This window comes from Cetorhinus maximus, chromosome 18 (assembly GCF_964194155.1).
Source record: "Cetorhinus maximus chromosome 18, sCetMax3.hap1.1, whole genome shotgun sequence".
NCBI classification, from domain to species: Eukaryota; Metazoa; Chordata; class Chondrichthyes; order Lamniformes; family Cetorhinidae; genus Cetorhinus; species Cetorhinus maximus.
In genome coordinates this window covers 53,303,038-53,316,090 of record NC_135896.1, presented here as the reverse complement: position 1 = coordinate 53,316,090, position 13,053 = coordinate 53,303,038, and the positions used below count along the sequence as shown (strand labels likewise).

Below are 13,053 nucleotides of genomic sequence, written 5' to 3'. Positions count from 1 at the left end.
TGGTCTCTCACTTTGAACAGAAGCGGATTTCAATTGGTCCAGTTCCTGATCTGCTTCGTGCAGACAGGCGATGTGAATAAAAAATTCAATGCAAGGACAATTTCTTGGAGTAAGAAGTACACGAGATGCTTTCTTGCAAGAATAGGCGGCTAAGGGCATCCGCATTCACTATCTGTATCCCAGGTCGTGCTTGAAAGTGTATTCGTGGGCGGACAGAAGCAATGCCTATCGCTGAATTCTTGCCGATGCTATCGGTGGGATAGCCTTGTCTTATTTGGAAAGGCCCAAAAGCAGTTTATAATTGGAGACGATAGTAAAGTGCCTACCAAGTAAGTACTGGTGGAATTTTTTAGCTCTGAAGATTATTGAGAGTCCTTCCTTCTCAATCTGCAAATAACCTTTTTCAGCCACTAAGAGGGTTCTTGATATGTAACCTATTGGTCTCTCAGAGCCATCGTCCATTTCGTGGGTCAATAATGCACCAATGCCACATGGAGAGGTGTCGCAGGTCAATATCAATTATTTAGATGGGTCGAAGTGCACTAACAAGGTTGAGGAATGCAGCAGTTGTTTTACTCAGTTGAAAGTTGCCTCCTACGGAGCCTTCCAGGACCAACGATGGTGTTTCTTCAGCAATACATGCAAGGGGGCCAGCACAGTCAATAAGTTGGGTAAAAATTGCCCATAGTATTTTACCATCCCTAAAAATGATTTGAGTTTGGTGATATTTGTGGGGGAAGGTGCCTCCTTTATCGCATTAGCCTTTGCTTCCATGGGGTGTAATCCTTGTGCGTCTACACGGTGCCTCAGATAGGTAACCTTGGTGACTTGGAAAGTGCATTTCTCCTTTTTTAGGCAGACTCCAGCTGCCAGAAATCTTTTTAATGCCTCCTCTAAATTTACTAAATGCTCGGCCTCTGTCAATCCAGTTGTGAAGACATCGTCAAGGTATCACGGTAATCCCTGTAGCAAACTCTCTATCGTCCTTTGAATTATTGCACATGTCAAGGACAAGCCAAAAGGTAGGCGTGTATACTGGAATAGGCCTTTGTGTGTGTTCATTGTGACATGCCCCCGGGATGTGTTATCTAACTCAACTTGCTGGTACGCGTGACTCATATCTAACTTAGTGTAGGATTGACCTCCTGCCAGCTTTGTGTACAAGTCTTCAATTCTTGGAATTGGCTATTTATCCAACTTGGTGGCATGATTCGTTTATAGTAACCACAAATGTGACGGTCTTATCCAGTTTCACTACAGGGACGACAGGTGCTGCCCATTCTGAAAATTGAACCGGCTGTATGATACCTAGTTCCTCCAACTTGTTTAACTCAGCATCCACTTTTGCTCTTAAGGCATATAGTACTGATCTTGCCTTAAAAAATTGGGGAGTTATCCCTGGATCAACATAAATCTTGGATTGCAAGACTTTGATTTTTCCTAATTCGTTGCGAAAGATGCTATCGTATTTTTTTTTAAACAATTCTAGCAGTCCTCCTGCCCGCACTTGAAAAATCTCAGACCAATTTAACTTGATTTCTTTTAACCAATCACGGCCCAGAAGGCTTGGCCCTTCCCCAGTCACTATTATTACTGGGAGCTGGGCTGACTGCTACCCATAGCTCACAGAAATCATGGCAATGCCTTTTACTTTTATGGCTTCTCCCGTGTAAGTCTTCAACTGGGCAGAAGTTCTCTCCAGACTTAAGGGTTGGGTACCTTCTCTCAGGTACTGAAATGCGCACTCACCCAACACTGTGGCTGATGCCCCTGTATCCACCTCCATAATTAGAGGTTGCAGTTTACATGAAGTATGACAGTAATAGGGTTTGCCTTGAATGCTTTAAGATTAAAAAGAGAATGAATGTCAGAATCAGTTATTTCAGGCTCTTTCACATTATGTACTTCTAACATCTTTGCTGGCTGGTTACTTGGCAGTCTGGACTTAGCTCTGCACTGCTTTATCAAATGTCTTCTTTTGTGTCAGTAATAGCACCCGGCCTCCTTAAATCTACATGTTTCAGGAGTGTGGTTACTCCCCCAAATTGGTGATATTTCAACTTCAGGATCGCTGTCTGATTACCTCTGGTAATTTTTTTGATTTCTAGGTGATTGGGAATGATTCCCGCTTCATGGCTGCTTCAGCAGTTTTGGCACTACGCCTGGCTGCAGGTTTCCGCCCTAACTGGTAAACAGCGCCATTTTGCAAGCTCTGTAGTCCCTGCAATTTTTTTCAGTGTTTCCATGGTCAGTACTATCTCCATTGCTCGTTTAAAATTTATATTGACTTCTGCTAACAATTGACGCTGAATGGTGTCATTGCGCATACCACAAACTAACCGATCCCATAGCATGTTGTTCAAGATAACTCTGAAATCACAGTGCTCTGATAATTGCTTCAACTTAGCAATATAAATCATGATCGATTCGCCTGGGGCCCTCACCCTTGTATTAAATTTGAATCTTTCAATAATGATGGTTTGTGCTGAAAGTGGCCCTTCAATAATCCACAAGCTCACTGAATGATTTGGAGTTGGGTGCACTTGGGGCTGAGAGACTGCAAATAAGGTCGTAGGTTTGACTCCCACAGATGCTCAAGAGAATTGCTTTGCCCTTTGCCTCCTCCCCTATGTCGTTGGCCTAGAAATAAAACCCGAGGTGCTCGATATATTGAGTCCTGTCCTCCGTGAAGGAGTCAAATGGGTTGATCCTCTCAAAGAGAGGCATCCTGGTGAGCACTTCTTTAGCTGAACAACGAACTTTATTTACAGAGTTGTTGGATTCGGTGCAGGCACCCTAGCAAGGCTACAATATACTCTCTGGACTAGAAAAACTCCGCCCCTTATAAGCTTCCTCACGTTCGGTGTTGATTGGTTGTTCTGACCATGTGACCCTTACTCAATAAGGCTGGTAGAAAGCTAACACAAGAGCTTCCTAGAACAATGCAGTGTGGAAGCAACTAGGATTACATAGGATATACAGCACAGAAACAGGCCATTTGACCTAACCAGTCCATGGCGGTGTTTATGCTGCACTCCAGTCTTGTCTCATGTTTCCTCATCTAAATTTACCTTCGTAACCATCAATTTCCTTCTCCCTCAAATACATCTATAGTAATCAATCCAAGTAGTAGCAAGTTCCACATTCTTGAAAAGTACCTGAGAAGTTAACTAGATTGAAGGTTGATAAATCCCTTGGACCAGATGAACTACATCCCAGAATATTGAAGGAGGTGGCTATAGAGATAGTTGATGCATTGGTAGTTTTCTTTCAAAATTTTATTGATCCTGGAGAGGTTCCTGCAGACTAGAAAGTAGCAAATGTAACCTCACCTAAACATAACCCTGTTTAAGAGGGGAGGGAGAATGGAGAACTACAGACCTGTTAGTTTGATATCAGTAGTGGGGAAAATGTTAGAATCTATTATAAAGGATGTGATAACTGGACATTTATAAAACAATGGTAAAATTGGGCAGAGTCAACATGGATTTATGAAAGGGAAATCATGGTTGACAAACCTGTTGGGAGTTGAGGATGTTACTTGTAGCATAGATACAGGATAACCAGAGGATGTGGTGTATTTGGATTTTCAGAAGACTTTTGATAAGGTCCTACACAGGAGGATTGGGGGCAACGTACTAGAATGGATTGAGAATTGGTTAACAGACGGAAAGCAGAGAGTAGGAATACACGGGTCATTCTCAGGACGGCAGGCCATTACAAGTCAGGTTCCACTAGGATAAGTGCTAGGGCCACAGCTGTTCACAATCTATACAAATGATTTGGATTTGGGGACTAATTGTAATAATTCCAAATTTGCTGATGTCACAAAACTGGGTGGGAATGTAAGTTGTGAGGAAGATGCAAGGAGGCTTCAAGCAGACTCAGACAGGCTAAACGAATGAGCAAGAACATGGCAGATAGAACACAATGTGAATAAGTGTAAAGTTATCCGCTTTGGTAGAAAAAAACAAAATTAGAATATTTCTTAAATGGCGAGAGGTTGGGAAGTTTGGTGTCCAAAGGGACCAAAGGTGTCCTTGTTTATGAGTCGTTAGAAGCTAACACGCAGGTGCAACAATCAATCAGGAAAGCAAATGGTATCCTGGCCTTCATCACAAGGGGGTTTGAGTACAGAAGTAAAGTCATCTTACTGAAATTGTATAGAGTCTTGGTGATACCGCACCTGAAGTATTGTGTATAGTTTTGGTCTCCTTATCTAAGGAAGGATATGCAACAGATGTTCACCAAACTAATCCCTGGGATGTCGGGATTGTCTTTTGAGGAGAGATTGAGGAAACTGGGACTTTATTCTCTTTACTTTTGAAGAATGAGAGGTGATCTCATTGAAACTTACAAACTTCTTACAGGGTGTGACAGGGTGGATGTAGGTAGTATGTTTCCCCTGGCTGGTGAGTCTAGAACCAGGGTACAGTATAAGGGGCAGTCCATTTAAGACTGAGATGAGGAGGAATTTCTTCACTCAGAGGGTGGTGAATCTTTGGAATTCTCTATCCCAGAGGGCTCTGTAGGCTCAGTCATTGAGCATGTTCAAGACAGAGCTCGATGGATTTCTGGAGACTAACGATTTCAAGGGATATGGGGATAGCGCAGGAAAGTGATGTTGACAGTTAGAGTTCAGTGATCTAACTAAATGGCAGAGCAGGCTTGATGGGCGGAATGGCCTACTCCTGTTCCTATGTTCCTAGCTGTTTTATGCCATCTCTCCTAATCTCTTCATATTCTCTCTTATGCACTCCTAAGCTGTCTATATTCTTAATGTATGCCTCTTTCCTAACTCATACTTGTTCCCTTATGTTTTTATTCATCCTTAGAGTCTCAGTAGTGTTATCTTGTTTTCTTTTAGTGGAATATATTTTTCCTGCACTTGTTTGAACAGCATTTTAAAACAGTTCCCACTGTTGTTCTACAGCATTGTTTGCCCATTTTGTTGCCTTTTTTATTTCAAGTTTTATTCTCAGCCCTCAAAATTAGCTTTTCACCAATGTATTAACTTGATTTTTGCCATACTTAAGTTTTTTTCTATTATCTTGAAGTATATTATATTATGATCACTGTTGTCTAGATGTTCCCCTACTTTTACTTCTCTTATCTGGTCTGGTTCATTCTCCATCACTAGGTCCAATAGCAAATCTTCCTTTGTTGGGGTTTTTACACAATGGATTAGAAAGGAACGCCATTCCTTTATCCCCTTTACCTACTGTGATGAAAGTATAATAATTTTCATGATATTTTTCTGTTTTAGTGAGAAGTTGGTTTATGAGGGTAAGTATAGTTGGGTGTGTGTGTGCGATTTGATTACATTTGGAGTCAAGTAGACTGCAAGTTTAAATCATCAAAAGAAGCGAGGTGCTTGACATGCTAATGGGTAAACATGGATGCTAGCTTAGCATGTAAGATATGAAGGGAATTTGCACTTTTGGATAAATTAAGGGATATTTGGATTTCAAAGGGACCTTAGTCTGTTTACAACTAGCCAGATAAGCAACACTAAGAAATGAGTTTATTTTTCCCAAAGGTTACTGGCAATAATGGTAACATGAAAGTTTTTATGTTATGAGGAAGATACAGTTTCAAAGACATATGGAACAGTAGAATTTACATTTTAAAAAGAGAGAAACATATATAAAGGAGAATGAAAAGCTATGTGTCAGAAGGCCATGTGAGGTCTAACAGGAGTGTGTGAAATAGCCTCAATGAAGCCACCAGCATTTATGCATTAATCTGCTATATAGTGAAACTGAAGTTGAGGAAAGCCATTTGGAATTCCATTGTCAAGTGGCCAACAGGGTGGAAAATGGGGTATAATGTGAGGAACTATGAAGTTATTTACTTTGGTCGTAAGGATAGAAAAGCAGAATAGTTTTAAAAGACGTGAAACTTGTAAATTTTGATGTTCAAAGAGACTTGGGTGTACTCGTACAAAGTTAACAGCAAGGCAATTGACATGTTAACCATTATTAAAGGGGATTAGAGTGCAAGAAAAACAAGTTTTGCTACAATTGCACAGGGCATTGGTGAGACTCCACCTGAAATACTGTGTGCAGTTTTGGCCTCCATATTTAAGGAAGGATATACTTACCTCGGAGGCAGTACAGCGAAGGTTCAGAAAAATAATATTTTTTAAAAGGTGTGAAACATTTAAATGTTGATGTTCAGAAATATTTGGGTACTCATACAGGGAACGCAAAGTTAACATGTAAATACAGCAATTAGGAAAGCAAATGGCATGTTGGTCTTGATTGCAAAGGGATTGAAGTACAAGAATACAGACATCTACTATAATTGTATGGGGTTGTACTGAGACTACACGTGGAGTAGTGTGTGCAGTTTTGTCTCCGTAGCTAAGGAAGGATATACTTGCCTTGGAGGCGTACAGCAAGGGTTCACTAGATTGGTTCTGGGATGAGAGGGTTGCCCCTATGATGAGAGGCTGAGTAAACTGGGCCTATACTCTCTGGAGTTCAGAAGAATGAAAGGTGACCTCATTGAAACATACAAATGGTGTCATTCACTGCTGTAAATCTTTCTATGTTTCTACTCTCTTCTCAGGGTAGTCTCTGAGTGGTTGTTTTCTCTGGCGGGGGAGTCTAGAGCAGAGGGGTACAGTCTCAGGATATGGGAACGATCATTTAGGACTGAGATGAAAAGAAACTTTTTTACTCAAAGGATCCTGAATCTTTGGAATTCTATGACCCAGAGGGATGTGAATGCTTCATTGTTGAGTATATTCAAGGCTGACAGAGATAGATTTTTGGTCAATCTTGGAATCAAGGGATTATGGATTGAGGGAGAAGTGGAGTCGAAGCAGAATATCAGCCATGATCATACCGAATGGTAGAGCGGGCTCACAGGGTCATATGGTCTAATCCTACTCTTAGTTCTTGTGATGTTATATGAAATTAAATGTGAGAGATTTAGGACAAAGAGAAGAAACTTTATTTTGTTTTCACACAGTGGGCTGTGAGGCAGAGGAATACACTATTTGCGACTAAAGCACAGACTATGGGCTGAATTTTTGGACCCCTGCTGAAGGCAGGAACGGCGGCAGTCAGGTCTCAAAACTACCGGCATGGCCAGAATGTCAGTTACAGGACATCATTCCTGGCACTGGCAATGTTAACCAGGGCTGGAAAAGGGCAGGACAGGAAACCCACTCACCTCCCAATTGAGGCCAATTAAATTCATTAAAAAGCTCATTACGAGCTTGTTGGAAGGGGAGGGGGGAATATTTAAAGGGGTGCATGGGTTTCAGGAGCTGTCAGTTTCTGATCAGCTGAAGTGGGTACAGAGTGAGAAGCCAGTCAAGGCAGTCCTAGGGCACTGCATAGGCCCCATAAGAGGTCAATGTGGCAAAGGGACTTGAATTTGGTAAGGAGATGCCCTTGGCGGTGCACAGGTTGTGGAAAGAGTGGGTACTTGGCACTTGGGCATTGAACAGGGTCATCATGCCCTGGCATCAAGGGGGTGGAAGATCAGTAAGGCCACCAAGGACAATAGGACAACCACCCATCCAAAAGGAAGGCTGCAGCTGACAATGAGGACATCTGGAGGAAAAACATGTATACATCCTGTTTGGGCCAAACTGCCTGTTCTTGTACTGTAATTTCTAAGTAATTCTGATTTTTTTAAAAAATACAAATGCAATTGGTTGACAATACTATCGAACTATGGTGGAAGTCGTCCAGGAATATCCCAGGCATTTGTACAGCCAAACCTCCTGACTGTTCACTTCTGGACAAGGCAATCGAGCAGTAAAATTTGGAAGTTTGCTTGCAATACCAGGAGTTGGCAAGCACAGCCACCACAGAACGGATGAGAAGACTTTCAAGACATATGTTGATGCTGCAAATTTGCTTTATTGTTTCTTCCACCACATTCAGTAAATTAGCAAAATGTTTGTAAAGCCATTTCCTTTCCTAATGTGAACATGTTTATATTTTGTGAAAGGTGCAAAAATATGTTCAGGAATTTGAACCTGCTAAAATTATTGCTGCCAATTTACTAGATTGCTAATGAGCCAAATTGTTGTGTCGCTTTACATGTGGAGTCAGTGGACAAGTAGCAGAATAGAAAGCTAGCTGTGTGTAAGGCAGAAAGCAGACAGTACGGGTAAATGGTGGCTATTCAAGGTGGAAGAAGATGGAAAATAGGGACCCGCAAGGATCAATGTTGGGAACACTGCTGTTCACAAACTATATTAATAATTTAGACTTTGAATCAAAATAACACAAATTTCTAAATTTGCAGGCACCACCAATTGGGAAGGATAGTCAACACTGAGGGAGGACTGCAACAACTTACATAAAGATATTAATACACTTGTAGAACAAGTTTATCTATGTTGAAATTCATTGGCCAATTATAAGTGTGAGGAATTACATTTTGGTAAAAATATGGAGGTCACATATTCTTGGAAGATAAAAATCTAAATGGGGTAGAAGAGTAAAGAGGGTGCAAATGCACAAATCACAAAGTAGTGACACAAATCACTCGGCCATAACAAAAGCAACCATGAACTGGTGTTTATTTCTAGAGGGATAGAACTAGAAAGTAGCAAAGCCATACAAAATTCCTATTGAGCCTTGGTTAGACCACCATAAAGTACTGAGTACAGCTCTGGTGGCCATTATATCAGAATTGCAAAGGGAACCTAAAATTACAAAAGGTTTTGATAGAGTGGACAGAGAAAGGGCATTTCTACTTATGGAGAAGAGGAAATTAATATAATATAGTCACCAAGAAATCAAATGGGAATTCAGAAGAAACTTGTTTACCCAGAGCATGGTGAGAATGTGGAACTTGCTAACATTGTGAGTACTTGAGGCATATAATGTGATACATTTAAGGGGAAATTAGATAGGTTTATGAGGGAGAAGCGAACAGAGGGTTATGCTGATAGAGTTAGAAGAAAATTGGGAGGAGGCTTGAATGGAGTACATAGCATTGAGTTGCTGGGTCGAATGACCTGGTTCTGTGCAATATATTCCATGTAATTCTATGTACTAGCACTAAAGGGAGATCTACTGGCTATGGAACTTAAGAGGGACTATCAGAGGCAGAAACCCAAATGAGTGTATTTGTGCCAGTAGAACCTTGTAGAATGCTCAGTGTCTCTACCCCTATGAAATATAACTATATTAATTTAGGAAAACAATGTAAGTATCAGTAGATACAGAGACAAATTTTCATTCCAGAGTCAAAACTTTCTTGACAGATTACAATTTAAAGATTTGTAAAATTTTATGTACAACTCATACTATACACAATGCTTCATAGTCTGATCAGACTATCTTGTCATTTATGCTTTACTGATTACTTGTAAATGTATGAAACCCAAACATCTTCTACTGGCATGTAAATGGTAAGCGGTTGGTAAGAGGCAAGGTGGATCCTATTAGGGACAAAGAGGGTGATATATGCTTTGAGTCACAGGGCAAGGCTAAAATACTTAAGTACTTTGTTTCAGTGTTTACTAACAAAAAGGATACTGTTAAAATAGAGGTAATGGCGGGATGAAAGTTGATAAGCAGGATACACGGAAAAGGCTTACTTTGCTTAAAATGGATAAGTCACCTGGTTTGAATGACTTACATCCCAGGTTGCTAAGGGAAGTGGGAGCAGAGAGAGCTGAAAGGCATGCCATAATCTTCCAAACCTTCCTAGCAATGAAGGGGTGCAAGAGGATTGGAAATAAAGGGTGTATGGACATTCCTAATAACTACAGGCCAATCAGTGTAACATAAGTGGTGGTAATGTTTTAGAAACAATAATCAAGGAAAGAATTAGCACGCATTTGGAAAGGTTTAAGTTAATTAAGGAGAACCAGCATGGAATTGTGAAAGGCAGATAGTGTTTGACTAATCTGATTAAATTCAGAAGGTTGATGAAGGGGATGTGGTGGATGTTGTTTATATGGGTTTTAAGAAAGTATTTGACAAAATACCACATAAAAGGCTGGTTTACAAAACTGAGGCTTGTGGAATAGAAGGGTCACTGTCAGCTTGGATAAAAAATTGGCTTAAGGACACAAAACAGCAAGTCATGCTAAATTTTTTTTTAGTGATTGGAGGACGGTAGACAGATGTTCCCCAAGGGTCAATGCTAGGACCACTGCTTTTTTTGATGTCTAAATGATATATTGGAATACAGAGTAAAATTGCAAACTTTGCCAATGATACCAAACATGAAGGTGTGGCAAACAATAAGGAAGATACCAATTAACTGCAACAGGACAGACAGGATAGCAGAATGGGCAAAGAAGTGGCAGGTGGAATTTATTATGCATTTTGGCAGATGAGATAGGATCAGACAATATAGATTTAATGACACAGTTCAAAAAAGTGTGCAGGGACAGAGGGGCCAAAGGGGTTCATATGAAAAGATTATGAAAATGCCAGGGCATACTGAAAGAGCAGTTAGCAAAGCATATGGGATATTTGGCTTCATAAATAAAGGTATTGAGTACAAAAGCAGGGAAGCTCCTGTTAGGCCATAACTAGAATATTGCACCCAGTTCTGGTCACCACATTTTAGGGTGTGAGGGTCCTTGCAAAGATGCAGAGGAGATTTACCAGAAAGGTTTCAGGGATCAGGAATTTTAGCTACAAGGTTAGGTTGGACAAGTTGGTGTTATTTGTCCTTGGAGCAAAGGAAGTTGAGGGGAGATATTATAGAGGTGTACAAGATTCTGACAGATTTAGATAAGGTAGACAAAGAAAAGCTGTTCCCATTAGCTGATGTTACAAGGATGGGGGACACAGGTTTTGGGCAAGAGATGCAAGGGTGATGTGAGGAAGAACTTTTATTTATGCAGCATGCTGTAATGATCTGGAATATGCTGCCTATGAGGGTGATAGAAGTGGAGACGATGAATGATTTCAAAAGAAAATTGGCTGGGCACTTGAGGGAAATGAACTTGCAGCAGATAAAGCAGGAGAGTGGGATTATCCAAATTGTTTCTGCAGAGAGCTAGCATGGACTCGATGGACTGATTGGCCTCCTCTGTGCTGTTATGATTCAGTTATGAATTTTGTGATGTATTACTACTGTCAAAATAAAACAGTGCATCATCTGATTTACCAGCCATTACAATATCATTAGTGATTCCTAGCTCACAAGTCAAAAAAAATTGATGTTCACAAAGCTAAAGAAATCACATTTAAAATTATAATTTAACAGATGTGGTTATAAAGCAAGACAGTAACATGCAGCAGCAACTTCAAGTTTAAAGAAAGAAATAGTTGTACTGAATCAAAGTTAATTAAGATTGCTCAATCTCATTTCATGTTGTCCCTTGCATCAACCAAAGATGATTTTTACCCTCTCAGTCTCTGCTAACCTACAGGTAAAAGTCCAATGTTTAACCCACCCTACACATCTAAAAGACAAAATATAGTAACAATACCATTTATGTTTACGTTTCTCAAATAACACTAACCTCTTTTTGCCTGAATACCATTCAATAAAGAACCAATGCAAAACCAAAGGTAGCATTGCCATGAAGCCAAGATACAGCCAGTCATATAGCTCTGGTGAGTCCTCACATTTACGACAAATTTTCAGGTAATTTGTTCTTTCCCCTCTTGGGCATACCTACAGAGAATTTTTTTTTAATTAAAAATGTAAGTTATATCAAATGTTTAGGTTGCCACACTCTTCCAGGCTCAATACATGGAAATACATTTACAACATTTATTTTAATTGAAAAGATATTGCAAACTCTCAACTGTTAGCATTCGGTGTAACAGAGTCAATTAAACCTTCAGCCCCTTCAATCTCATTTTCGAAAATGATTCCAAGTGACAACGCTTATTGGTGAAACTAGTTATATTTCATTTAGTGTAAGAAAGACTTGGCACATGCTAATGTCTGTGCAATAATATTAAAGTGCAACTGCATTTTCATTACACCCTGGGTAGAAGCTGGACCTCCAGGTAACTACTCCCTGGACTTGCCCCAGATACTGTTGTGTCAGTGTGACACGCAATACCTTATAACTATATCACCTGGATCAAAATCCTGCAACTCCCTTCCTAAGACTTTGGATGTTCCTACACCACATGGACTGCAGTAGTTCAAGAAGGCAGCACATCATCACCTTCTCAAGGGCAATTAGGGATGGGCAATAAATGCTGGCCTAGCATATTCCATGAACAAATTTAAAAGAAAACTCCACAATCTCTGTGCTCAGGGAACCTCGTCTTATTCTTTTTCCACACAGCAAAGAGACCAATTTAACGTAATCATTACCTATTATTTGAATGGTCCAATTACTAAAGATGTCATTTACCCATCTGCCCATTCAAGTCAGGTCAGCCGCTCAAGATCTCAGACCTCCCATGCTCAGACTCCTGTCAGCTTGTAAATATTTCAATGCACTCTGGCCAAAGCAAGGAAAACATAGAGGCCTTGGTGCTCGATTTTATCTCGGCTCTATCCATATCTGGGTCCCGAGATTTTGCTAAGATGTTTTTCTTAGTTCTCATACAGCAGCCTGTCTGTTTTCATGCTCTACTAGATTTCTGCTGAAGTTTACCTTTTTACAATTTTGTCAATGAAAGCTCAAACCACAACTGTCATCACATAACCCAACAGCTGCCTTTTACCCAGGGTGTATTACAAACAAGAATAAAAATAGCTCAGTATAGATTAAGTATAACAATATGCAAAAAATGTACAGCCATCCATTGTATTTAAGCTATTTTTCATTTATTAGCAAGAAAACCCAATGCAGGGATTTCCCAGGATTATTAGATGATGATTTGAAGGAGGAAAAAAAATCAAGCTGGGGTTTGAAATTAGATCAGGATGATAGCGAAATAACTAAACAACATGCAATTGATTTGTTTCTGAACTTAAACTGCAAACACTTCCACTTCACCAAACTATAGCCTGACATCACTTTGAATACTTGCAATTTGAATCCAGAAGCAAAACAGTGACAGGTTATTCAATGATTCACATCTGACTCAATTTCAAATTCCAGGATGAATTATTTCTCATTAAAATCATGGAATCTACAAGCCTACT

The 13,053-nt window shown here is 40.1% G+C and overlaps 1 protein-coding gene across 3 annotated transcripts in view; it reads right to left on the bottom strand.

Moving 5' to 3' along the window:
- jkamp (jnk1/mapk8 associated membrane protein) overlaps positions 1–13,053 on the bottom strand; it is a 41,793-nt gene that overhangs the window by 19,398 nt on the left and 9,342 nt on the right. For all 3 annotated transcript variants that reach the window (XM_078562736.1, XM_078562735.1, XM_078562737.1), the window contains one exon: positions 11,462–11,616. In XM_078562736.1, coding sequence (XP_078418862.1) covers positions 11,462–11,616 — 155 coding nt within the window. The remainder of the gene's footprint in view (positions 1–11,461; positions 11,617–13,053) is intronic.